Below are 27997 nucleotides of genomic sequence, written 5' to 3'. Positions count from 1 at the left end.
AGTAGATCTACTACTACTAGTAGTACTAGTAGTAGTAGTAGATCTACTGTTAGTACTACAGTGACAGTATGGCGGTGGGAGTAGAGGCTTGCAGTCGTGCTTCCTGCCTTCGACCAGACTATATCATCCTGAGTATTTACACTGCAAGAGTTTCCTCGGCGAAGCAAGCTAGAATTTATTTGCACAATCTTACTATTTGCCTCTAAGTAACTAGAACATAGTGGTCAGAACAGGCCGGTTATTGGCAAGCGTGGCGGATAGTCCGTAAGTAGCGTACTTATGAAGGGATGCAGCAGTTCGCTATTTCTACCTTCAAATGCTACATCTGTGGAAGAGGATAATGTTTCTAGCGCGCTCACGGACGTATTCAGCCATGGACTTGGGAGGAAGGTGAGGTTGAAAAATAGCCGTACAAATGCAGAACTAATTACATGGACATGAATTCTGGAAATTTATCACTGAATAAAAATCATGGTCAAGCTACAGTCGTTACCCAAAAAAATCCAGCCAGTGCTATGCTGGCTGTGGATGGTCAGCATGCACTACCACTGGCACTAGTGTACAAAACATGCGCTGCTGGGCCTCACAACCAACAGCTCAGGTAGTGTACCATGGTGTACGACTGCAGTCAGTGCAGAGTCTGTTCAATGCTGTGCTGTACTGGGCCAGTAAATGCTTGCATGCCATCATGCCAAGCGCTTGGTGGCATGCAAGTACCGCCGGGAACAATTGTGAACGCGTACCATACCACTGTAGCCATGGTATTAGCATTGGCATTGGCCGGATGTTTTTGGCGACGACTGTAGAAGCTGGTGGTACCAGCACTTCCGCTACTGATGCTGCTGCTTTCGCCACCAGAACCAACACTACTACTGCGGCCAACAGCACTGCTGCTGCTGCTGCTGCCACCAGCACTGCTGCTTCCGCTGTTGCCACCAGCACTACTGCTGCTGCTGCTGCTGCTGCGACTGCTTCCGCTGTTGCCACCATCACTGCCGCAACCGGTGCTGTTGTCGCCACCAGCACCGCTGCTGCTGCTGCTGCTGTCCCCACCAGCATCGCCGCTTCGAATGCTGCCGCCACTGGCACGGCCATTACTGCTGCTGCTGTCACCACCAGCACAGCTGCTGCGACTGCTCTCCCACCAGCACCACCGGAACTACTGCTGCTGTCGCCACCTGCTGTCCCCATCCAGCACCGCCACTCCTTTTCTAGTGTTGTCCTGACCAACACGCTTCTGCTGCTTCTGCCGCCACCAACACTGCTACTGCTGCTGCTGATGTCGCCATCATTACCACTGCTACATGTTAGCAAGAATTTTCCTGGCTCACACCACTTCAAAATCCATGATCTAGGTCTGCTATAGTGTCAGTATACCGTCCCAGCACGTTAAGCACTGCTATAGTGTCAGTGTACCGTCCCAGCACGTTAAGCACTGGTAAAGATCTCTATCTACTCCCTCCGCGTCATTAAAATTGTTGCTTCGCACATCGCATTGTCTGTGACTTGTTCGTCTTAGTCAGACTGTCGGAATCGCGGTTTTCTGTATTTGAACATTGGTGCGACCCTTCCTGCGCAATGTCTTCTTGATACTGAAGCCGTGGTGGTCTCGGAGCTCTCTTCCACACCAAACATCGTGCTCCGCAATATTTCGCCCCAGGGCGCGTATCTTTTTTTGGAGTTCGTGCCGGCCCATATCGTTGCCGTGGGCATTTATCAGGACTGAAAACTTGGCTATATGAATCCTGGTATATCTCATGAATTCGAAATACTGAAGTTGACGAGAGCTGTACTTGTGGTGCCTGTTGCTGCGAAGTTATCAGGTCTGAACTGCGTACCCTATCCCACTGGAAGGTCGTTACAGTGTACTTGAAAATGCTAGTTTGCCGTCATTGCCTGCCACCTGGAGGCATGGATCGCTTGAAAATGAAGTTTCATGACCTGAATTGGAACGTGCGTGTTGTTCAGCGTATTGTTGGGTGCTGAAAGGTCTGCCTCGAACTCTGATGAAGATGTCGATTTTAACCACAAGTGCAGCGAAGCGAGAGGCCACAATCTAAAGCTTGGTCCGTCGATACTTCTCTGCCTCAATTTCTAGCTGATTCCTTTGCCCTTCGAGTGGACGAAATAAATTTGAAAAATCTCTCTGGGAAGGGACAATTTTAATGACGCGGATGAAGTACATGTACACTCAAACAATAATAAGAGAACGAAAAAAGTGTTTTTACTCCAAATTTCATGCACTAACCGATATCATATAACAGTAATGATGAAATCTGGATCAATACCGGTCTGACCGGTTAGGAGGTCTATACAGGATATATAGACCGAGTAAAAGACCGAGGTCCCCCGAGGTCTTTTACGAGGTCTATATATCCTGTATAGACCAACTATGAGGTCTATAATCTATTTATCGTGTTCTCCACGCAATAGTTTCTCTTCATATACGACATATCCTTGTAATTCTAGTATTATACTATAGCCTATACCGCATTGTACTGCATTGAAAGTCAAGATCATTGTTTAAACTAGGTTCAGCATCGGTAGCACAGTGGCTGGGTGGTAAGGAAGAGTGACTGAGATTCACAAGGTTGTGGGTTCAAATCCCATCTTGTGTATTTCTGCTTTCTTCAAAAAATTCTTTTTCTAAGTTGGAGAGAAAATTTCTAAGTCCAAGAAGTTCTAAGGATCTAGGAGTCAAATATGTATATGTTATCGCATGGTTGCGAGGGCCTTATGGCATATTATTGCCCCGAGAGGTTAGCCCGAGGGCCGTAGGCCCGAGGTCTAACCTCGAGGGGCAATAATATGCCATAAGGCCCGCAGCAACCATGTGATAACAAATTTATCACATGGCCCACAGAGCAGACCATTGGGCTGCTGTTGAAACTATCCCAAATGCCAACACATTATGACCACAATGTATATTGATGTGCTATCATTATCAAAACAGGAAAAATGAAGATATTTCTCCTACACCCTAACAAAAAGTCTTCTACAGGCCATCAGAGAGTATACAGTACTGAAAGACGGAGACAGAAAAAAAAGTGCCGGCACAGCATCGTCATGGCAATAGACATGGCAACCACAATAAAACACAGCAGAATCATAATTTCAGTTGAAAAATAAAGAGTGCTACCACTCAAGAGTTTCTTCATGTTTACATGTGTATCAGGAAGTTGTCAAATACAGTACTGCAAGTATTTGACGACTCCCTGGTGTGTAATTCTGAGGACAATTTTTCTTCTTTTTATCAGCTCCAGATACATGTAGCTGTATTTTTCATTGCAAAACATTCCTGAATTGTTGTGTTTGTTGTTCAAGCAAAGGTGAAGGCAGAGGACAGGTGACCCTGGTAAGAGTTATGCGTGGCACATGAAGACCACACACAGGCAGTGACTTTGCGAGGATCTGAAAACGCACGAGCGGAGTTGAATTTATTTGTGTTATTTCAAATAATTGTTTGTGATCACAGTACCACATGTGCACATCGAGCAGAACTGAATCTTATCCACAAGCTTACCGACGGTCAGGCTGCCAAAATGATTGAACAAATGATCCCTGCAAGCACCACACGGCAGACGTCCGAGGCCATGTCCATTGCCGGGACGTCCATCTCCAAAAACAATTCCATCTTCGTCTCAATGCTACACTGCGACTCGTCGTAGAGTCGTACAGAGTCGTCGTAGACTCGTAGTACAGTCTAGTCACGCGATCACTGAAATAAACTATTTTTTTGCGGGCAAATAAACTATTTTTTTGCGGGCAATATCGCATATTATTGCCCGCGGCGCGAAAGGTGCTGATTCGCTGGAGTACGGGCAACAATCACGTGCCATGTGATAAATATCGTGTATTTGACTAAGCAGTCAAATACGCGATATATTTGACCGCTTAGGTATCAGGAAAATTAGTGGGGTCAAATACTAAGAAGGCGATAATGGTTAATATACCCACAAACTTGCAAAGTGTAAATTGCTGCATCATGGCGCAAATCTAAAAGGTGCGAATGACAGCAGTGCAAAGCGTAAACGACGGCATCATGGCGCAAATCTAGAAGGTGCGAATGACAGCAGTGGTGAAAGGTATCACTTCAAATGACAAACACTGGAGCTGGTGGTCTCCTACTTGATTAGGTGATGGCTGTGGATGGTTTGAAGTTCCCAAGGTAGTACTTATTACCGTAGCGACACTTTGACATAAGTTCACTCCTCTTGTTGAGAGAGAGATAGGTGCTTGGGTGCTTGTGCGATTGCTAATTTTTCGGCCGGGCACAGGTTGCACCTTTTGCAACCCCCTTCCTTTTCTTCTTCTTTTCTTGTCTCGTCCGTTTTACCCTCGTCGAAGTACTGTACGTTTTCCCGGTATCCACTCTCTCTCTCTCTCTCTCTCTCTCTCTCTCTCTCTCTCTCTCTCTCTCTTTTCTCTCTCTCTCTCTCTCTCTCTCTCTCTCTCTCTCTCAGCGCATCACTATAGACCAGAGTCGCATCTCTGAACACGTCTTCATCATTGGAAATTTCTGTGAGTCTTCTGCTGATCGATGCAGGCAGGTTCTGGATGATTGTAGGTGAATGATTTGACTGGTAGTTGATATACATCGGCTTGTCGTTCGGTTTCCGGTAAGGGCGGCACTTTCCGGTGGTCAGGTCCAATGTCACGTCCAGAAAGTCGACTCTCTTCAGGTTTGTCTGTATCGTTATTTCCAGTTCCAGGTTCTGGAATATTTTGGTATTTTCCTTTCTTATACGGTCAGCTTCATGTCTCGACGCATTCCTGAACACAGCCAGACCGTCGTCCCGATACAATCCGACGTCTCTGCCGTTGAATATGTTCGCTATCATGGCGAGGGCAAAGGCTCCGACAAGCTCACACACTTCAGCTCCATCATAGCTCCCCATTGTGACGTCAAAGTGCTTGTTGTGACTTTTCACCCTATGCTTCTCCAAGCCAAACAGCAGCGATTGCCTGGCGTGGAATATGTTGTCACACTCCTCCTGGGAGATGTCTGTGTAGCGGCGGGCGAATTCAATGGATCTCTGGAGGAGGTCTTTGGAGATTGAGGGGTAGAAATCTACATTGTCAAAGCACACGAGTATGCACTTTTCTTTTTCTGGAATGCTTGTGAACCACTCTATCACCGCTGCCGTGTCCCTCTATTCATGAATCTGCAGCTGGGGGCAGAGCTGTTTTAGGGTGGTACCGAGTATGGACTTGGAGACTATGTAGATTTCACTCTTTGAAGGATTAATGAGCCGGCATGGTAGGGACCGGCAAAAGTTGTCCTTGTAATCCTTCAGCGTTTTGTATGCGCCCTTCTTCGCCATTGCGGCCATTCTGTCGTCCAGCTCAAGCGTACATGCACAACCCCAGGGTTTTGAGCAGTGGGAAAGATTTTTATCTAAATGTACAAATGTACATTGCCTAGGTTTTGAGCAGGTTTTGAGTAGTGCTCGAACGAGCACTCTATATGCTATCGAACGAGTAGTGTCACTATCGTGTTGAGCACTCTATAAGCTATCGAACGAGTAGTGCCACTATCGAGTTGAGTACTTTATAAGCTATCGAACGAGTAGTTTCACTATCGACTTGAGTACTATAAGCTATAGAACGTGTAGTGTCATTTATCGATTTGAGTACTCTATAAGGCAACCTGGTCGCTCTTATGGGCACATTCCCATCACGCCAACTTTAGCTTCGAATTGAGCACACATGTTCATTGTACAGAGTAGGTCAAGTTTCGCCCAAAGACAATGACATCTCTCGGACTGATTTTTCTCTCTTTCACTTGCATCTACATAGCTAAACACTGCCAGTAATAGAGGCACAGCTCTGACTTCGTCGAAAAGAACTACATCAGTAGAGTTTGTCAGTTTGTGCTACACAACAAAGTCTGGACAGTATACACATTCCTGTAGTATACGTTTATGTTATCGAGTGTCGAGCCCCCTTTTGAATTCAAGTCAAGTACTCAGAGAGTGGGTAATCGAGTACTCGGTGTACACCTTTGAGCACTATTATAGCACTATTATAGTTTACCGCTGCCACCAATGTAATAGTGTATATATTCGTAGTGTTCAGTTCAACCCGTGCATTTTCCTGTTCAGATGGCGCAGCCTCAAGTAGCAGCAGCAGCTCCGGCCCGCCCGGCGGCTTTAGGACGCCCAGTCATCTTACCACCTGAGTTTACCGGAACAAGCAGCGAAGACTGGCTGACATTAATGGGCCAATTTAACGTCGCCTGTCAGGCAAACGGATATGCGGATGATCAACGCCTGGATTTCCTGCCCTGTCGTCTCCGCGAGGGGGCGTCACAGTTCATGTCTACCAGACATTCCGGGCCCAGCACCTGAATGATGCCTACGATGAGCTGTGCGATCGTCTCACTGCGTATTTCAACCCTCCGCAGCATCGCCCGTCATTCGAGGCCGAGTTTCGGGCTAGAACAATGAAAACAACTGAGAGTCCGGTGGAGTTTGCGTCTGCGTTGCAGAAATTGGCGTCAAGGGCCTACCCAGGCCAGGAAAACACGGACCTCTTCCAGCGTTTACTGGTCAATCAGTTTATCGATGGCCTCCCTTCTCCAGAGCTTCGCCTTCATGTTCGAAGTGCCAGCCCGAATAATTTGGCACAAGCTGTGCAAAGGGCTCTGGAAATGGCGGCCATATTCGACGCAGAGCAGCGTCGGTCGAACGGTGCCGCGATCGCGGGTGCGTCGCCGACACCTGCGGCCATATTCACTGTCCGCGGGTCAAGCACTGCACTCCCGCCTACGAAATTCTAGAATATTCCAGAGCTGTGAACTGTGATTGGTTAATTATGCCAATGTTCTAGAACAATAACACTAGCAGCCAACCACAGTTCACAACAGACAGTCATACGGGTAAATACGGGTTTAGCCATACACGACTCATACATTACTCACGAGCGACTCACGGAAAGGATAATAACATGCAGATACAAAATACGCAAGGAGAGAAAAATGTAACTAACTCAGTAACTGCCCATCTTGGGGTTTGAACCTAGGAATCTGTATCAACACAAGCTCTACAAATAAATACTCTTTTACTGCGAAAAATATACTTTCTATTAAAATGCAACTCCTACACATTCAACCTCACTCCTTCAAGGGAAGTGTGGGGCTCTGATATGCTTGACAATGTGGGGCAGCCTTGTGATTACACATACGCGGTGATTCGGGCCATGTATTGCTGGGTATTGAGGTTTGAGTCAGTCTTACGGCTAACCTCACTCCTTCAAGGCAAGTGTGGGGCTATGATTAGCTTGACGATGTGGCGCAGGCTTGTGATTGCACATACCCGGTGATTCGGGCCGTGTATTACTTGGCAATGAAGCTATGAGTCAGTCTTGCATTCAACCTCACTCCTTCAAGGGAAGTGTGGGGCTCTGATAAGCTTGACAATGTGGGGTGGCCTTGTGATCACAAAACCGGTGATTCAGGCCATGTGTGGCTGGGCATTGAGCTTTGAGTCAGTTTTACAACAAACCTCACTCCTTCAAGAGAAGTGTGGGGCTCTGTTTACTAGCAGAAGCATAACATCCGAGAACAGCAGCATAACATCTTGAGCATGTATATTGTATCTGTGTTTACACTGTAGTTGATGACAATGGACTTGGTTTGTGTCTTATGTTCCATCTCTGCTGCAGACTCACTGTGTTGTTTGAAGTCTGATGTCTTCATGGACATCTTCTTATCCTGTGCTGAGTGAAGGCCAGTCTGCCCATTCAACTTCAACATTTAAGGTACTATCAAGAGTACATAATATACAAGATTGTGCAATTCCGCTTGGTTTGGACCATGGCATAAATGTTTTGTTACGGTAGCAGCCTGGTCGTATATTTCATATGGCATTCAATTGACCGTAACGTTGGTGTCTCTCAATGGATTTGAGTGAAATTTTCACCACACACTCCTGCCAATATGCTGGCCCTCTGGACATGATTTATAAGTTCTTGCGCCTCACTGACAGGCTTTCCAGGCCGGAAAAACTCAAAATTCCGGCATAGTGCCACGGTGTGCGAGCCACCCAAGAGCCAAAAAGTGAATTTACAATTTTTTTCACATTTTCTTGCTAGGGGTGAAAGTTGGCACTGAGATCCCGAGTTCGAGTACTCTGATTTTCTCCGATCGAATATTCGAGTATTCGAGTATTCTTGATATCCTAAAAATCGCACACCAAGGGCCTTAAAAATCACATGGTACAACCCTGATTGAACCAATCGGCAATCCTTTTCTCGAGTGTATTGGTTGGTGGGTCATTTGGGCTCTCTCTACTCATGTACAAATGCTCACCACACACTTGTACATCAATATCTGCTGACTGCTGCTCTGAAACTGCAGACTTCTGTGGTAAATGCATGTACCATGTATGAGCGAGTACTCTGATTTATTCCGAGTACGATTAAAGTTGAAAAATCCAAACGAGTATTCGAATATTCGGTATAATTGTTTCACCCCTATTTCTTGCCCATTCTGTCCGTGGGCGGGATCAAAACCTAAAAAAAGTCCAGAAGCAGCCATGGATGGTGGGATAGGGCCCTTCAACGTGGCCCTGGAATCTGTCACAACGGCAGGAGTGGGCGTTGTTTCACAGACTCCCACAAACCCAAGTCATTTTTGGAATGTTTTTAGGTTTAGGGTGTGCTACGAGGTCGTACCTTTGATACAACATCCAGTGCTGGAACCTCCACAGCAAGCCATTTCCAAAGCGCTGCAAACCGAATTCAGGATACCCTCAAAAATCGGCAAAGACTTCCACTCACGTTCCACTACTGCCTAGTACAGAATCCTACCTGACTTCTTGACACGACTCAAACTTGCCAAAGTCACTAAATCAACGTCAACGACAATAATCAAGCCACATATCTGCAACGTCACGAGGGTGTTGGCAAAATTCCTGCTGCACGGCGGCGGGCGAAGCCGTGCAGCCCAATACGTGGCTTAAAAACGTGATCTTTTGGACTTGGAGCAAAATTGTGCACACTTTCGCGTGTTTCCATGATACGACAAGTTGCGCACGGTCTGCTCACATTCAAATACAGTGCTGCCAACAAATGACAGCGTGCAAAACTTTCCTTACAAGGGCACATTTTCGGCCATAACTCTTGCGGCTGGTGAGATCGAGACAAAAGTTTCAGAGATTTTGCAGCTGCTCATGCTCTTTCAACTGATGTAGTCCTCGATATGAATTCACAAATTCGATTTTTCAGGGATTTTACGACCAGGCTGCCCCCTTAATGTCAAGTTTTCTGGAGATCATGAGTAATACTGCATGTGCCATGTACTACGAGTCTGTGGCCGTGTGGACTTAGTGCGAACAAGTACAGCGCCAACAAGTACAGCGCCAACAAGTACAGTGCAAACAAGTACAGCGCGAACAAGAACAGTGCGAACAAGTACAGCGCGAACAAGTACAGCGCAAACAAGTACAGTGCGAACAAGTACAGCGCGAACAAGTACAGCGCGAACAAGTACAGCGCGAACAAGTAGAGTGCGAACAAGTACAGCGCGCACAAGTACAGTGCGAACAAGTACAGTGCGAACAAGTACAGTGCGAACAAGTACAGCGCGAACAAGTACAGCGCCAACAAGTACAGCGCAAACAAGTACAGCGCGAACAAGTACAGTGCGAACAAGTACAGCGCCAACAAGTACAGCGCGAACAAGTACAGCGCGAACAAGTACAGCGCGAACAAGTACAGCGCGAACAAGTACGGCGCAAACAAGTACAGCGCGAACAAGTACAGTGCGAACAAGTACAGCGCCAACAAGTACAGCGCAAACAAGTACAGCGCGAACAAGTACAGTGCGAACAAGTACAGCGCCAACAAGTACAGCGCGAACAAGTACAGCGCGAACAAGTACAGCGCGAACAAGTACAGCGCGAACAAGTACGGCGCAAACAAGTACAGCGCAAACAAGTACAGCGCACACAAGTACAGTGCGAACAAGTACAGCGCGAACAAGTACAGCGCGCACAAGTACAGCGCGCACAAGTACAGCGCGCACAAGTACAGTGCGAACAAGCACAGTGCGAACAAGTACAGCACGAACATATATGTAGGACTCAGTATAGAGTCCATGCACTATATGATGTCCAGCACCCTATATAGAGTCCATTGGTCCAAAATCCACTATACAGAGTCCAGGAGTCCACTCAGTTTTGATCAGCTTCATCCTGCCGCGCAATCCCCTAAGGAGTACACTTTTTCTACAAGTCCCCTATTCACGGTCCAGGAGTCCAGTTTATCCAGTCACGCCGTCCTGTACTGTGTGTTGTGCCCGAAAGAGAACAAACACCTTTTCAGTTTTGCTTGCCTCGTGGCAGCGCATTCCTTTCTTCACTTCAGCCATGGCTGTCAGTTCTGCTGTGCAGTTGCTGACAGTAATCTGTCTCGAGGTAACCAAGGAGGATAAGGAGACGTTCCAAATCGTATCTGGAAAGCGTCTTGTGGTTCTCTGAAGACGTTTCAGCAGTGCGCGGGATGATAGCAGAAATTCAGGGCTCACAGCATCACACAAAAGCGTGGGCGCCATTTTGGACAGGCCGCTGTCACACGAGCCAGCCAGCATGCCAGAATCGTGTACATGCGATCAGGCAGATATCTCTGAAAACTTGAAAGTGGGGTGCATTCAAAATATATAAGTTTCCGTGCATGGCACGGTAAGTGAAGTTAGCAACCCACCAACAATTACATTCCTAACATAATTTGCACGTACTTGCCATAGCGCATCACGTGCCCGTGCAGAACACGCACTCCGAACTCCCGCGCTCCGGCACGGGACCACGCGGAGCATGCGCATTACTCCGGCTCTAGATGCTGTTTCTTCATCCTTGCTGCACCAACAGTCAGATCGCTTGACAACCTTGGCCAGTTTTTAAACAGTTTTTGAGTGACTTCGCTTGACAACCTTGGCCAGTTTTTGAGCATTGAGCACTTTCCATTTCCGAGCAACCATGTCTGAATCTCTGTCAGTGAACGACGCCAAGAAAATGCGCTCTGTAGAGCTGCGACAAGAACTGGCGGCCCGCAATTTAGACACGACGGGGACCAAACCCAGGCTGTTGACTCGCCTGCTCGAGTCATTGGAGTTCACTGCAGTGCGCGAGGACTTGGCCACTCAGGCAGCCGAGCAGAACCTACCCCAGGCAACTGCTGCTCCGTCCCTGAGGGACATTATCCGGGAGGAGGTCCGTGCTGCCCTTGGAAATCAGGCCGCAGCTCCAGTCCCGCCGGCAGCTCACGCAGCGGCACCCCCACCGCCAGCTCACACAGCGGCACTCCCACGGCAAGCACCAGCAACTCCGCAGGACGCTCTGCCTGCTCCGCATTTGGCGGCTGCCGTCTCACCGCCAATGAACCCCGCAGGTAAGAGAACGTTTTATGCAACCGTGCCGAAAGCCATTCACGATAAAGTAGTAACTGGCCAATTTGTTGAATTGGGCTCATTGTTGCCTAACCCGTCCCAAGGGGACACCAGCCGCAGCATTCTCCAGATCGACCACGACAGCTCGCAAGGCGCAGTGGTCCTAGCACCGGCCAACAGGCCCTCCAGGAAGGTCGAGGACATCGATACCTGGCTGGACGCCTGGACAACATACTGCGCGATTTACGCCACAGCACACCCCTCCAGGGCCCCAGAGCTGTTTGCGTACCAGCAGATTATCCTGAAAGTAGCCCGGAAATTTCGATTTGAGGCCGTGCAGGAGTATGACCGATCATTCCGCTCACTCCTGGCCGCGGACCCAACCATGCGGTGGGACGCAATAGTCCAGGACCTATACACAATTATATTTGACGCGCGGGCATTTCGTCCCTTTCGGCCCACCGTCAGCAATGACGCTCGTTCCTTTCGGCCCAACAGCAGCAACGACGCTCGTTCCTTTCGGCCCAGCAGCGGCAACGACACGGTCGACAAAGAAGTATGCCGCCTCTTCAACCAAGGAAAGTGCGCCCGCTCCAACTGCCGCTTCGCCCACAGCTGCCTCTCTTGCGGCCGCCTCGGTCATGGCCAATCCACATGCTCTGCTGGCCAACCCCGCAGCTCCAATTAGCTCACACGCGCCTTGGTCCCCTGTAAATATTCCCCTGCTGTTTGAAGAGCTATCCCAGCACCCCGATAACGATTTTGTGCATTCTCTCTGTCACGACATGCGCTTCGGGGCCCGCATTGGCTATCACGGTAATAGATCCCGCCTCATCGCCCCTAATCTCCCTTCCGCATTGCTCAACCCTGCCGCCGTCTCTGCTTACCTTCAGTCTGAATGCACGCGTGGCCACATGGCCGGGCCTTATTCCCAACCCCCATTCCCTAATATCCGATGTTCTGGCGTTGGCATCGTGCCCAAGAAGTCTGGCGGCGTACGCCTCATCATGCATTTATCTGCCCCTAGCGGCTCTAGCATTAACGATGGCATTTACCCTGACGAATTCTCCCTGCATTACGTTACGGTAGATGACGCAATACGCTGTATCTTCCAGCACGGCCCCGGAGCTCTCCTCTCTAAGGTTGACATGAAGCATGCCTTCCGGCTCTGCCCTGTTTCCCCTGACGACTGGCCCCTACTTGGCATTTTTTGGGAAGGTTCGTACTATGTCGATAAGGTACTACCATTTGGCCTCAGATCCTCCCCGTTTCTGTTCAACAGACTTGCCGACGCTGTGGCATGGATTGCAGTTAATAATTACGATATTGTTGATTTGCTGCATTACCTAGATGATTTCTTTCACGTCCAGCCGCCCAACTCCGCAGCTATGCTCAAATTCAAGACACTGCTGGCTGTATTTGACATGCTGAACATCCCATTGGCCGACGGAGAGGACAAAGTGTGCCCGCCGTCAACTTCAATAACGTTCCTGGGTATCGAGCTCGACACAGCCGCCTGGGAGCTGCGCCTCCCGGCTGCGAAACTGGCGGAACTACGGCTAGCACTTGCCGCGTGGCTGTCAAAGCAGATGTGCACCAAGAGGGAACTGCTGTCCCTGGCCGGTAGCCTGTCTTTCGCAGCCAAAGTCATTCCAGCGGGTCGCACGTTCTGCAGACGCCTGTTCGACAGCGCAGCAACGCTCCCTAGCCTAGATGCACCGGTAGCCGTACCCTCGGAGGCGAAGCTTGACATCCTGTGGTGGGATGCCTGCATCAGCCAATGGAATGGTCGGAAGCCCCTCATCGAGCCGTCCTGGAGCACAGCCGAAGACATCGGGCTGTACACCGACGCTTCGGGTCGACACGGTTTCGGTCTGGTTTTCGGCAGCAAGTGGTCCTATGGCGCATGGTCTCCTGACCAAGCTGAGCACACTATTGAATGGAAAGAATTGTACGCCGTGATGTTGGCCCTCTGTACCTGGGCACACACGTTGGAGGACAGACGAGTGCTACTCTACACTGACAACGAAGCAATCTGCTACATCTGGCGCTCTGGCACGTCCCCAAATAGAGCGGTCATGAACTTGGTCAGGGCCGGCTTATTGAAAGCCGCCCAGCATAACATTGTCCTCCTGCTTCGCCACATCGCCGGACACTGCAATGATCTTGCTGATTCTCTCTCCCGTCTGCAGGTACGGCGCTTCCGGACCCTCAACCCAACTGCCGACGCAGCGCCTACACCACCAGCGCAGTCCACCCTCCATCAGTTGATGACGCAGCCATGGAGCTCATCCGTCACGGCCTGGCAGACAGCTCCAGCGCGACGTACGCTTCAGTGCAGCGTTCCTACGAACGCTTTGCTGCCCTACGGCAGGTCGCGCCGTACCCGGTGACGGAGCCCAGCCTGATTAACTTTCTGAATTGGAAATTCTCGTCCGGCTCGTCTGGCTCGTCTCTGAAACTCTACACCCAGGCGCTGAGACATCAGCACGTCCTGCAGGGCCTCTGCCTGGATGTTTTCGCCTCACCGCGTGTCCGGCTGCTCCAGCAGGGGGCGCTCAGATCCCAGACGGCAGTCCGGAAAGTGCTAACGGCCGCAACTTTGGACGATCTGGCTGGCGTACAGCACTACCTGCAGTCCACTGTGCCTAGCCCGCACAACCGCGCCATGCTCTGGAGCGCCGTGACTCTGGCCTTCCACGGGCTGCTCAGGGTCAGCGAGTACACCTTCACGGCACGGGGCGCCGGCCTTGAGTACAGCGATGCGACCATGTACCCAGACCGCTTGGAGCTGCGCCTGCGCGTGACAAAGACGAGCCAATACGGCAGCGGCCAGGACATCAGCGTCAGGAGGACAGGCTCGCCGACATGCCCGCACACGGCAGCCACCAGCTACCTAGCAGCCCGTGGCTCGGCACCTGGCCCGCTCTATCGCTATGATGACGGCACGCCCCTGAAGCCGCATAACATCAACAGGCTACTACAAACAGCCTTGCCTAACAAAGACGTGCGCAGCCACAGCCTCAGACGAGGCGCTGCAACGCTGGCAGGCAAAGCTGGCGTGCCTGAGTATGTGCTGAAGACCGCCGGCAGGTGGCAAAGCTCTGCCTACCTCCGCTATGTCCGCACCCCTGTCGCAGACAGAGCATTGCCAGCGGCGTTGTTCTAGTCTCTGCCCGTTATGCTAATGGGTAGCCGCATTGGACGGCCCTAGCGACAGCTGTAGTGTACATATGATATACATATTATACTATAACTATGGTAATGCTACTATAACTATAGTAATGCCGATAATTCCTGTTTGGGTCATGTTGTATTTTTGGGAGAACGGTAGGGATCGTGGGTCAGGCCGGCATTGAGCCAAGTGCGCCTACATGTGCTCACAAGTGCATCCCTACCGTATGCTCACGTATTGACACGCCTAAGAACGGTAGGGATCGTGGGTCAGGCCGGCATTGAGCCAAGTGCGCCTACATGTGCTCACAAGTGCATCCCTACCGTACGCTCGTGTATTGACACGCCGGGCAATTGTTGCCCCCATTAGCCCTGGCATTGGCCAGTCTAACGCACATTGGTGCTTGCGATACTACGGCATTGGACCATAGTATTGCATACTGTATGCGGCAATTGTTGCCTATGCCCTGATAATACAACGCGTAATAGCTCCCAAACAGGTCGGCTTGTTGTGTGGTTGTTAAATATAAGTTTCCGTGCATGGCACGGTAAGTGAAGTTAGCAACCCACCAACAATTACATTCCTAACATAATTTGCACGTACTTGCCATAGCGCATCACGTGCCCGTGCAGAACACGCACTCCGAACTCCCGCGCTCCGGCACGGGACCACGCGGAGCATGCGCATTACTCCGGCTCTAGATGCTGTTTCTTCATCCTTGCTGCACCAACAGTCAGATCGCTTGACAACCTTGGCCAGTTTTTGAACACCACCACCCACCCCATCATCTCTAACCATCATTCTATTCTAAGCCATCCCGGAAGGGAGAACGGTAGGGATCGTGGGTCAGGCCGGCATTGAGCCAAGTGCGCCTACATGTGCTCACAAGTGCATCCCTACCGTATGCTCACGTATTGACACGCCTAAGAACGGTAGGGATCGTGGGTCAGGCCGGCATTGAGCCAAGTGCGCCTACATGTGCTCACAAGTGCATCCCTACCGTACGCTCGTGTATTGACACGCCGGGCAATTGTTGCCCCCATTAGCCCTGGCATTGGCCAGTCTAACGCACATTGGTGCTTGCGATACTACGGCATTGGACCATAGTATTGCATACTGTATGCGGCAATTGTTGCCTATGCCCTGATAATACAACGCGTAATAGCTCCCAAACAGGTCGGCTTGTTGTGTGGTTGTTAAGTTCATTTGTACCAATGCTTTTGCCTAGGCCTCTGAAACTCTAGGAACATTCTCTCAATACCCATTGTAAGGATTTGTCCGAGAGTTTTTTGTTTTAATCGATACGGTTTGGCGTACATATGGAGCCAAAGTATCAGTTGGTGCAGGCGTAATTCTGATTTGGATTATTGTACTAAAATTGAAAAGTCTCTCGGAGAAGTTCTTCTAATTTTCCTAATGAAAATTTTAAGCTATTGGCCATCAAAATCGGGCCAGAGACGGGTACAAACGAACATTTCAAAGGCAACCCTATCTGCAGTGCAGCCGCGAGGAAGAACCGCGCGCGCTGCACTTGTTGTGAATGCGGAAATAACACTAGCAGCAAAGCAATTTTTCGAAATGTTTTTGCTACTCGCCTGGCGCTTCATCGCTGTGTCCTCCTGGAGTTATCATGGTTATGGCAGACAGAAGAAATACATGGCCAGCACAACGGCGAAGCCATTGGACTTGTTCTCTTGCAACGAAACGGAGTGGCGAATAAAATAATTCACAACTCCACATCGTCACCACTGCGCTATATACACGGCTCTTCGCAGACCAGCCGTATATTTACGTTTACACAACGGGACTTCACGGCGGAGAAACAAAACTAGAACACGACGTGAGTCATTGCTCCATGCCGTCAAGGAATGCTAGTCCTTTCCCTCTCCCGTCACCCGCTCCTGTGCATCAGCGGCGTAGCTGCCCGGCTGTAGATGTTGAACTCTTTCGTCAACGACTGCAGGATTCTGCTCAGGGCTACCTTTCGCAGGACTCCGTGTGCGGACAGTCTGAATGAAGCCTTCGGCCGACAAGGCCAACACTGCTCGCGAAATAATCCACTTGGAAGGAAACAAGAACTACCGAAATGAAATAGAGATAGTGAGACAGTCTCCGGCCATCTCCTTCACCATTCACAACTCAGTCCTTGTCACAGCAACTCCCAAGCAAGTCAAAATCTCCTTGCGCGACTGCGTTCTACGCCTGCGCTTAGCGGTCACGCGAGTTCGTTTCTATGGTGATCATATCCAAGATGTCCTCCCACGTAATCGAGGTTTTGGCATGGTTGCTGTGAGCCCTGAAATTGCAGAACAAGGAAAGTTCAGCACAGTTCAAATCTGACGAGTCAGGTACACTGACACTCTCTTTCGTTCGACGCCACAAAGATCCCCTGTTTGGCTGGCCATTGCTGCCAGTAAGACGTTTGAACGGTTTCATCAGAGCGAGGGATGAAAGCAGAAAGAGGAGAACGAGAAAAGTTCAGCACAGTTCCAATCTGACGCGTCAGATACACTGACACTCTCTTTCGTTCGACGCCACAAGGATACCCTGTTCGACTGGACAAGAGCTGCCTGTACCACCGTGTCAAAAGGCTGTCCAACTACTAGTACATGGCAGAACGATGACTGAGCTGAGGTAAGGAAGCTTTTACTCGTTTGTCTGCTGTTCTGTCGTTATGCTTGGATTTGTTTCCATTTTCAAGGAGCGTATCGCGTTTGTTTGATGTTGCTTGGATGAATGCCCTAAAAGTAATCAACCACTTCGTAATAATCCTCAAGGACTGCAAGGACTTTGCATCAATCGTATACGATCGTCAGCTATCATCAATTATTATTTTATTCCCGTAGCTATGCAGAAGACGTTACTTCAGTAACGTCTGGCGCTAGCCAGGGTCCACACAGCTTTAATTTGGTATTTGTTTGTGTGTTTGTTTGTTTGTTTGTGTCACGCCTGGCGCTATCCCGTATCTGACGGCAAAAAAATCATAGGGATGTTATAAATTTTTCAATTCTCCTATTTTTCAGGCATATCCTGGGATTCGAACCCGCACTATCGCCCTACATGCATTCCCCCATACACTTTCGCATTCATACCCATTCTTCCAAGTTGCTTCACGTTATGATCTTGCGTTTGAAAGCCCTATTTAAATATTGCGGGCAGCTGTATGTGGCCAGCTGTGTTTGATGGTACGGTACGGGAGACGGTGTCGTATTACCCTCGATCGTACCTGTCCCATACCTATCCCTACCGTACCGTACCATCAAAGACGGTTGGCCACAATGCATATTCAAATAGGGCTTTCAAATGCAAGATCATAAGAAGTTTCCGACCTACGAAAAATCTCTCTAGAAAAGGAGAAAGGAAAAGATGCCGCCATTGCAGAACTCAGGGAGGAGCTTCGCGCCCTGACACAACACCACCAGCCCATCGATGTCTCTAATCACGCCCTCGACAGCCTCCAGGATGAGTACTCGTACCGAGCAGCTACAAACATTCCCGCCACGGGTGTACCAGTACCCGCATCTGCACCAACAGGGCTTGAATCCGCAGCTCCGGGCGAGACGTACGCTAGTCGTACCCTCTCTGCACCACGAACAAGCAACGCCAGTCGTACTACTGACAAGCCTGTCAGTACCAAGTACGACTGGTCGATCGTACGTGAAGCCGCCAACCGCCACAGGAAGCCCGCAGATCTGCGTGGAGGTAAGAAAATAGCACGCAGAGTTGTATTCGTTGGGGGCATCAATATCAACTGCAGTGCTGATGATCTTGTTGCGTACTGTAGAAAGAAGAATGTGGAAGTTACTGGCTGTAGACTGATCCCCTCCAGAACAGTGTGCGGCACGTTGTACGCACATCTGACAGTTGCTGAGCATGACGAAAGAAATGTTCTGGAAAACGAGTTCTGGCCCGAGCATGTAACAGCACGAGAATGGAAGTTCAAGAACCCACCCCTCCCCAAGAAATCATAAACTGTGATGTTGAATCCACACGCACCCATCTTTTTTCCCACATCACCACACGCTTTTACTCTTAACCCAAATGCAGCCCCGTTCTCTCCCGGCCGACAATCGCAAGTGACCGCACTGAACCCTCTTGCTCCACCATTCCAACCGCCCCCTTTGACTTTCAACTTTTCACCTTGTATTCCTGATATGAAGTCTCCGTCGAGTATCAGGATCTGCACAGTTAACGCATGCAGCTGGCTGAAGCGGGCTGATGAAATTAAAAACTTATTCTGCACATCTCAACTAGATATCTTGGGCATAACTGAAACCTGGTTGACTCCTGATATCACAAGTTCAATATTAACACCGTCAGCTGAATACAAAATTATCCGGCATGACCGTCACAACAATACCGTGCGACGTGGAGGTGGAGTGGCATTCCTCCTCCACCCTTCCATTTCCCATGCTACCAAACATCGTCCAGATCTTCAGCCTGCTGATCCAACCATTGAAATTGTGTGCATAGAACTAGAGCATCGCCCCAACTCCACGTTTGTGTTCTGTTGTTACCGTCCTCCTTGGCAGCCACCTGATCAGTTCTGCAGCGCACTCCGGACCTGCATTCAATCAATATCTTGTCCTCAAGCTTCCATATTTGTCATTGGCGACTTTAACGCTCGCCTCTCGAAATGGCTAGCATCCGATCCTGATACACCTGCTGGTACATGCATGTATGACACCCTGGATGATCTGGGCTTATCGCAACTTGTGGATCAACAGCCTACCCGCTACTCCGCAAGTGGTAAGAGTTCATCACTACTCGACCTAGTTACCACTAATGCTCCAATAGCAGTCTCCCATCTCACCATCCTCCCACCGGTATCTGATCACTGTCCTGTAGTTTTCGATGTCGTCCACAACCGATCAGCAGGCTCCACAGCCCAAATATCTTCTGCACAAAACACCTGGCTCGACTTTGCCCACACGGACTGGCAAGCATTTAACAACCACGTGTGGCAACTACCCTTGCTAGATGCCGTCCAAAATGCGCAAACAGTTGATGAGGCCTGGTCATTGTGGCGCACAGCGCTGGAAGACTCTGTATCGTTGTTTGTTCCCGTTGTCCGGAGAAGCACATTTCCATCGAACAAGCCTTGGTACTCTGCTGTTCACCATCGTCAGAGGCGGCTTCGGGATCGCCTCTTCGCCAAGGCCAAACGTCTCGGATCTACAGATAGTTGGATAGCGTATAGACTCTCACGTAACTGTCTTACTTCCTTGCTCCGGAAGGCGAAACGCCATTATCACGAGAGGATGGCGAGAGACATGGCTCAGCATCATGGAACCCGTACATGGTGGCGCAAAGCAAAGATCCTTTGTAATGTGAATCGCCCGTCTCCGGTTATCCCTGACCTCTACCATGACAACCAAGCCTACCCAGCCATGAGTAATACGGAAAAGACGAATCTCCTAGCCAAAGTGTTTGCGAGCTACAGCCAGGCGCCACTGCTAACACCTGACCTGCACTCAGCTGGTATTTTAACACCCACGTCCACTGTGAAGTTCTCCATACAACCATTCTCTGTGCAGTCCGTATTTGACACGCTATCCAGACTTCCCATTCAACGTAAAACCGCTGGACTGCTGAACAATCGCATCCTCCGTGAAACAGCTGAGGTCACGTCACAGTCTCTTTCCGCCCTTTTCAACCGCTGCTTGCTGTCCAGTACTCAGCCCAGGGAGTGGAAATCTCCCGTTGTTGTACCTGTGTTCAAGGGAAAAGGTAATCCTTCTCACCCAGTCAATTACCGTCCTATATCGCTGTTAAATGCAGTTGCCAAATTGTATGAGTCTATGATTAGCCGTCAGTTTTACTCGTTTGTTGAGAGCCATAAAATTATCAGTTCCAGCCAGTTTGGCTTTTGTCGAAAGAGGTCAACAGTTGACCAATTGGTACAGCTTACCTCAATTGTTTCGCGTGCATTTGACTCTAAGTCTTCTTGTGACCAGCTGTTCCTTGATTTTTCTAAGGCCTTTGACAGAGTTAGTCATCATTTAGTTATTCAATCTGTTTCAGGTTGGTGTTCTCTTTCTGCCTGTTCTTGGGTGAAGGACTTCATCAGTGATCGTAGTATTTGCGTTCGCATTGGCCAAACTCTTTCTGACCCTTTGCCCATCACCGCTGGCGTACCCCAAGGTTCCCATCTCGGCCCGCTTCTTTTTAACCTGTGCATCAACTCCTTTCCTGATGCCCCTGCTTCTAGTACCCTATCCCTTTTTGCTGATGACTCTAATTTAATTCTTGTTTCTCCAGCAAACACCTCACTTCCTATCCATCATGCATTGCTCCAGACTGACATTGATAAGTGTTGTCAATGGTCATCAGCTACTGCCATGACGTTTAACACCAGTAAATGCGTCCACCTACCCTTTCAAAAATATGCATTAGCCCCCGGCCCGTCATCCCCCTTGACAATGAACGGTGTGCCTATTCAGAAAGGTGATAGCCACTGTCATCTCGGCGTGACTATCACTCCTTCACTAAATTTTTCTGACCATATAAAATCTATCACCCATAAGTTTCGCAGTCGTGTTTTTCTGTTGCGCCATATGGCCCATTTCCTTTCTGCTTCAACCGTGAATTTGCTCTACAAGTGTTACGTACGACCACTGTTAGAATACGCAGTCCCTGTCTGGTCACTCGCCGTATCCCATTCAGATTCGCTTACGTTAGACCGACTGCAAGCCGTTGCTGCTCGTTCATATCTGCTTTGTAAGACCCGGCACCCTCCTGAGTGGGAAACCCCGAAGCAGATTCTTAATCGTACTTGTGACTGGTCATCCCTGAAGTGGCGTCGTCAGATTCTGTCCTTGCTGTATTTTCATCATGTCTTTTACAAGTTTCCGTCTTTGCTAATTCGTTTCAAATTCAATGTATCCCTTAGTTGTCGTCACCCGTCCTCTATAGTTTTACCTCGTTCTGGCGCCCATTTCCTTAAATCCCCTCTCTTCAGTTTATCTGTGGAATGGAACAAACTTCCAGAACACATCCGCTGCGTTCAGTCCTCTGTCAATTTTCGCATTGCTCTAAAGGCTCATTACTCTCAGCATAGATATTCTCTGACTGGAATTCCGAACTTTTCCGTTTGAGAAATTTTTTTTCCTTGAAATTAATCCTTGCTGGGTTTTTTTCATCTATATGTCCCGCTATTATCTGCAGAGGTGATTTCTTCCCTCGTCGATTTCTTTCCTGCTTTTATACCTCGATATTTAGGTACTTGTTTCCCTTCTTCCCATGCTTCATCTTCCACTCTCCTCTCCCCATTTCCCCATTTTTCTTGCGATATTTATGTGGGAGACTTCCGTGATAAGCATCCATTTGCTTTTGGAGAATCCTTTTAAATAAATACAATACAATACAATAATGTGAAGCAACTTGGAAGAATTAGTATGTATGCGAAGTGTATCGGGGGATGCATGCAGGGCGCGATAGTGCGGGTTCGAATCCCAGGTTATGTCTTAAAAAAAAAGGAATTTTTTAAAGAATTTATAACATCCCTATGCTTTTTTTTGTCTAGGTCATCAAGGCAAAAAAGCATAGCGTAGGGCCCTGAGCTTCCAAGCTCTTTCGTTTCATGAGAAATGTATTTTTATCCCTGTGATAATTATGTGAACTCCACGACACTCTTCCTCTACTCGGCTCTAGTATGATGTCAAATGCAATGGGATCCACAAACGCAGTGCCAGTGTACTAGTAGTAGTAGTAGGAGGATTTCTTGTATGCCGATGACAAGAAAAAGCTTCTCAAGCTAATACATGTACTCGTATTCCATGAAGTAACCGTTTTGATGTCACAAACATGACATTGTGTCAGTGAAACTGCCTCGTGACAACAAATCATTGCATTTACATCTTGGGGAAGACTGACTGACGGCAACGCTGTACAGATTGTTCAAATCATCTCATTTCAATTTAGTTACAGTGAAGTGAAACACTGTGTACACTACATGTATGGTGGTGTGTCTGTGCGTCTTGAGTGTGCACAAACGATCTTATTCCTCGTATTACTAATAGATTATTGTCCCCACCGTCACCTGTTCACAGGTCTTTGAGTGGATGGATTTTCATTGAGCATCACATTCATTGAGAACTTGGTAGTTGTGTGCTCCCATGCATCATTACGGTAATAAGCGTATCCTTGTGCTATCAATTTGTTGCAGGTGTGCTGATCTTCAGAAGCTTGCGGAACTGAGTGCTGCTGAACATTTGCATGGCCATGAGCAATGGTGAAGCTTGCTATTGCACTCTCAGCATGTGCTAGTATTATGCTGACTACTGCACTATGTTACTCTCTTACATTACTACATGTATGTAAACGTGCGTGCAACCGCCCACGTATGCATTCGTTTCGTATAATAATTTGTTATTCCTCTTGACTTTACGTGTAAATTGGTGGACGTTTGCATGGCTGTTGGCGTTGCGTGTGTATTGTGTCTCTACTCTTTTCTTGGTGTTTTCTTGGCGTTGTATAAGTTTGTGTGTGTGTGCGCGCGCACAATAATTTAAAACAAATAATTAATCCTTGGCTCTCCATTATTCTCTTTCAATTCTTGGTCTTTTTTCTAGGTATTTTCTTGGCGTTGTGTGGGTGTGTGCATGTGTGTGTGTGCGTGCACAATACTTTGGCAACACTACATGATTGAGATATTGTAATTTGCAGCGTCTGCGAAGAGACCACTTGATTTGAGGATGGTGTTTGTAGGGTTTTTCATGTAATAAAGTGGCGCAGTGGCGCCTCAATACTTATTTTTTATCTTGAGAAGTGAATGATGTAAAGGATTAAAGGGAGAGGCTGTTTTCTGGTTAATATTCACTGCTTACAGCAGATCCTATGTCTAATTTCAAACTCTGGATAGGGGATGCCTAATTGGCTGGACTTTATACAGGGAGTGTTGTCCACATAAAGACTCTTTATAGTTGATTTCAAAGTTTGGACTCCGTACAGTTGATTTTGGACCAATGTACTCTATATAGGGGTGAAGCCAATTGGCTGGACTCTATACAGGGAGTGATGTCCATCTAAACTTTGAGATCACAGTTGATTCCAAGTTTGGACTCTGTACAGTGGATTTTGGACCAATGGACTCTACATAGGGGTTGGACATCATATAGGGGCTGGACGCTCTACTGAGTCCAACATATACAGTGGGAACAAGTGCAGTGCGAACATATACAGTGCGAACAAGTACAGTTCGAACAAGTACAGCGCAAACAGGTACGGCGCGAACAAGTACAGCGCAAACAAGTACAGCGCGAACAAGTACAGCGCGAACAAGTACAGTGCGAACAAGTACAGCGCAAACAAGAACAGCGCAAACAAGTACAGCGCAAACAAGAACAGCGCGCACAAGTACAGCGCCAACAAGTACAGCGCCAAAAAGTACAGTGCGAACAAGTACAGTGCGAACAAGTACAGCGCCAACAAGTACAGTGCGAACAAGTACAGCGCAAACAAGTACAGCGTGAACAAGTACAGCGCGAACAAGTACAGCGCGAACAAGTACAGCGCAAACAAGAACAGCGCGCACAAGTACAGTGCGAACAAGTACGGTGCGAACAAGTACAGCGCAAACAAGTACAGCGCCAACAAGTACAGCGCCAACAAGTACAGCGCCAACAAGTACAGCGCCAACAAGTACAGCGCAAACAATTACAGTGCGAACAAGTACAGCGCAAACAAGTACAGCGCAAACAAGAACAGCGCGCACAAGAACAGCGCCAACAAGTACAGCGCCAAAAAGTACAGTGCGAACAAGTACAGTGCAAACATATACAGTGCGAACATATACAGTGCGAACAAGTACAGCGCAAACAAGTACAGTGCAAACAAGTACAGCGCAAACAAGTACAGCGCCAACAAGTACAGCGCCAACAAGTACAGCGCCAACAAGTACAGCGCCAACAAGTACAGCGCGAAGAAGTACAGCGCCAACAAGTACAGCGCCAACAAGTACAGCGCGAACAAGTACAGCGCAAACAAGAACAGCGCAAACAAGTACAGCGCAAACAAGTACAGCGCAAACAAGTACAGCGCAAACAAGTACAGCGCCAACAAGTACAGCGCCAACAAGTACAGCGTCAACAAGTACAGCGCGAAGAAGTACAGTGCGAAGAAGTACAGTGCGAACAAGTACAGTGCGAACAAGTACAGCGCAAACAAGTACTGTGCGAACAAGTACAGCGCCAACAAGTACAGCGCCAACAAGTACAGCGCCAACAAGTACAGCGCAAACAAGTACAGCGCAAACAAGTACGGCGCAAACAAGTACAGTGCAAACAAGAACAGTGCGAACAAGTACAGCGCCAACAAGTACAGCGCCAACAAGTACAGCACGAACAAGTACAGCGCGAACAAGAACAGCGCAAACAAGAACAGCGCAAACAAGTACAGCGCAAACAAGTACAGCGCAAACAAGTACAGCGCAAACAAGTACAGCGCCAACAAGTACAGCGCCAACAAGTACAGCGCAAACAATTACAGTGCAAACAAGTACAGCGCAAACAAGAACAGCGCGCACAAGAACAGCGCAAACAAGAACAGCGCCAACAAGTACAGCGCAAACAAGTACAGCGCCAACAAGTACAGCGCCAACAAGTACAGCGCAAACAATTACAGTGCGAACAAGTACAGCGCAAACAAGTACAGCGCAAACAAGAACAGCGCGCACAAGAACAGCGCCAACAAGTACAGCGCCAAAAGTACAGTGCGAACAAGTACAGCGCAAACAAGTACAGCGCAAACAAGTACAGCGCGAACATTTGCAGTGCGAACAAGTACAGCGCGAACAAGTACAGTGCGAACAAGTACAGCGCAAACAAGTACAGTGCGACCAAGTACAGCGCAAACAAGTACAGAGCGAACATTTGGGACTGCTGTGAATAGTTTAGTCGCAAAGTGAAGAATCACCGGCAAAAGGGCCCAAAACTTCGAGATGGATTGATTTCAGCTTTGAGTAGCCCTGGGGGAAGTCTTTATTGAAGTGTGGAATTTTTTCTTGGTGCACTTCCCTATGTCCAGCTATACAAAAAGACCAGGGTGGCGATGGTCAGTTGTTGAGCTTCGAACAGGCGGAAAGGTGAGAAATTATCGCGTTTTGACCATTTGTGCACACTTGTCACTTTCAACGTACCTCTCTATAACATGACCCAGCTGTGATGTGAGTGGTCGCATAGAATTGATTTTTGGTTTGCTTATAGGCCGCTGCCACCCGCTGTTAGTGACGCCGAAAATTTGGCACTGCTGTGAATAGTTTAGTCGCAAAGTGAAGAATCACGGGCAAAAAGGCCCAAAACTCCGAGATAAAAAGATTTCAGCTTTGAGCAGCCCTGGGCGAAGTGTTTATTGAAATGTGGAATTTTTTCTTGGTGCACTTCCCTATGTCCAGCTATGCAAAAGGATCAGGGTGGCAATCGTCAGTTCTTGAGCTTCGAACAGGCAGAAAGGTGAGAAATTGTCGCTTTTTGACCATTTGTGCACACGTGTCACTTTCAACGTACCTCTGTATAACATGATCCAGCTGTGATGTGAGTGATCGCATTGATTTAATTTTTGGTTTACTTGTAGGCCACTGGCACCCGCTTGATTTCAGCTTTGAGTAATCCTGGGGGAAGTCTTTATTGAAGTTTGGAATTTTTTCTTGGTGCACTTCCCTATGTCCAGCTGTACAAAAAGATCAGGGTGGCGATGGTCAGTTCTTGAGCTTCGAACAGGCAGAAAGGTGAGAAATTGTCGCGTTTTGACCATTTGTGCACACGTGTCACTTTCAACTCTACCTCTGTACAACATGACCCAGCTGTGATGTGAGTGGTCACATTGATTTGATTTTTGGTTTGCTTGTAGGCCACTGGCACCCGCATTCAGCGACGCCAAAAATTTCTGCTGCTGTGAATAGTTTAGTCACAAAGTGAAGAATCACGGGCAAAAGGGCCCAAAACTTCGAGATGGATTGATTTCAGCTTTGTGCAGCCCTGGGGGAAGTGTTTATTTAAGTGTGGAATATTTTCTTGGTGCACTTCCCTATGTCCAGCTATGCAACAAGATCAGGGTGGCGATGGTCAGTTCTTGAGCTTCGAACGGGCAGAAAGGTGAGAAATTGTTGCTTTTTGACCATTTGTGCCCACGTGTCACTTCCAGCGTACCTCTCTATAACATTACCCAGCTGGGATGTAAGTGGTCGCATTGATTTCATTTTTGGTTTGCTTGTAGGCCGCTGGCACCCGCATTCAGTGACGCCGAAAATTTGGCACTGCTGTGAATAGTTTAGTCGCAAAGTGAAGAATCACGGGCAAAAAGGCCCAAAACTTCGAGACAGGTTGATATCAGCTTTGAGCAGCTCTGGGCGAAGTGTTTATTGAAATGGGGAAATTTTCTTGGTGCATTTCCCTATGTCCAGCTCTGCAACAAGATCCGGGTGGCGATGGTCAGTTCTTGAGCTTCGAACTGGCAGAAAGGTGAGAAATTGTCGCTTTTTGACCATTTGTGCCCACGTGTCAATTTCAACGTACCTCTGTATACCATGAACCAGCTGTGATGTGAGTGATCGCATTGATTTAATTTTTGGTTTACTTGTAGGCCGCTGGCACCCGCATTCAGCGACGCCAAAAATTTCTGCTGCTGTGAATAGTTTAGTCACAAAGTGAAGAATCACGGGCAAAAGGGCCCAAAACTTCGAGATGGATTGATTTCAGCTTTGTGCAGCCCTGGGGGAAGTGTTTATTTAAGTGTGGAATATTTTCTTGGTGCACTTCCCTATGTCTAGCTATACAAGAAGATCAGGGTGGCGATGGTCAGTTCTTGAGCTACGAAAAGGCAGAAAGGTGAGAAATTGTCGCGTTTTGACCATTTGTGCACACATGTCACTTTCAACGTACCTCTCTATAACATGACCCAGCTGTGATGTGAGTGGTCGGTTTGATTTTATTTTTGGTTTGCTTATAGGCCGCTGCCACCTGCTGTCAGTGACGCCGAAAATTTGGCCCTGCTGTGAATAGTTTAGTCGCAAAGTGAAGAATCACGGGCCAAAAAGGCCCAAAACTTCCAGATAGATAGATATCAGCTTTGAGCAGCCCTCGGTCAGTTCTTGAGCTTCGAACGGGCAGAAAGGTGAGAAAAGTGAAGAATCACCGGCAAAAGGGCCCAAAGTTTCGAGATGGATTGATTTCAGCTTTGAGTAGCCCTGGGGGAAGTCTTTATTGAAGTGTGGAATTTTTTCTTGGTGCACTTCCCTATGTCCAGCTATACAAAAAGATCAGGGTGGCGATGGTCAGTTGTTGAGCTTCGAACTGGCAGAAAGGTGAGAAATTGTCGCGTTTTGACCATTTGTGCACACGTGTCACTTTCAACGTACCTCTCTATAACATGACCCAGCTGTGATGTGAGTGGTCGCATTGATTTCATTTTTGGTTTGCTTATAGGCTGCTGCCACCCGC

At 48.4% G+C, this 27997-nt stretch overlaps 1 protein-coding gene and 2 long non-coding RNA genes across 3 annotated transcripts; all 3 read left to right on the top strand.

Moving 5' to 3' along the window:
• The first annotated feature begins 86 nt into the window (after positions 1 to 86).
• LOC135814616 (uncharacterized) lies at positions 87 to 23232 on the top strand. Its single transcript, XR_010553202.1, has 3 exons — positions 87 to 390; positions 7666 to 7761; positions 22729 to 23232. It is a non-coding gene; the product is annotated as an uncharacterized LOC135814616 (long non-coding RNA).
• Positions 10911 to 15755, top strand: LOC135814612 (uncharacterized). Its single transcript, XM_065327765.1, has 2 exons — positions 10911 to 11388; positions 13579 to 15755. Exons 1-2 carry the CDS (start codon positions 10977 to 10979, stop codon positions 14553 to 14555), a joined length of 1389 nt encoding a protein of 462 aa, XP_065183837.1. The 5' UTR covers positions 10911 to 10976; the 3' UTR covers positions 14556 to 15755.
• A 2718-nt stretch (positions 23233 to 25950) lies between the features above and the next one.
• On the top strand, positions 25951 to 27388 carry LOC135814615 (uncharacterized). Its single transcript, XR_010553201.1, has 5 exons — positions 25951 to 26011; positions 26229 to 26286; positions 26596 to 26653; positions 26962 to 27019; positions 27328 to 27388. It is a non-coding gene; the product is annotated as an uncharacterized LOC135814615 (long non-coding RNA).
• Positions 27389 to 27997: the final 609 nt, after the last annotated feature.

The sequence above is a fragment of the Sycon ciliatum genome, chromosome 4 (genome assembly GCF_964019385.1).
Source record: "Sycon ciliatum chromosome 4, ocSycCili1.1, whole genome shotgun sequence".
Classification (NCBI taxonomy): Eukaryota; Metazoa; Porifera; class Calcarea; order Leucosolenida; family Sycettidae; genus Sycon; species Sycon ciliatum.
This window is presented reverse-complemented; position numbering and strand designations above follow the sequence as displayed.

Excerpts from the sequence above, each read along its gene's own strand:
- LOC135814612 (XM_065327765.1), top strand. The coding sequence starts at position 10,977 with ATGTCTGAATCTCTGTCAGTGAACGACGCCAAGAAAATGCGCTCTGTA. Across the intron at positions 11,389-13,578 it reads ACCGCCAATGAACCCCGCAG|GTACGGCGCTTCCGGACCCT; the intron begins GTAAGAGAACGT and ends TCCCGTCTGCAG.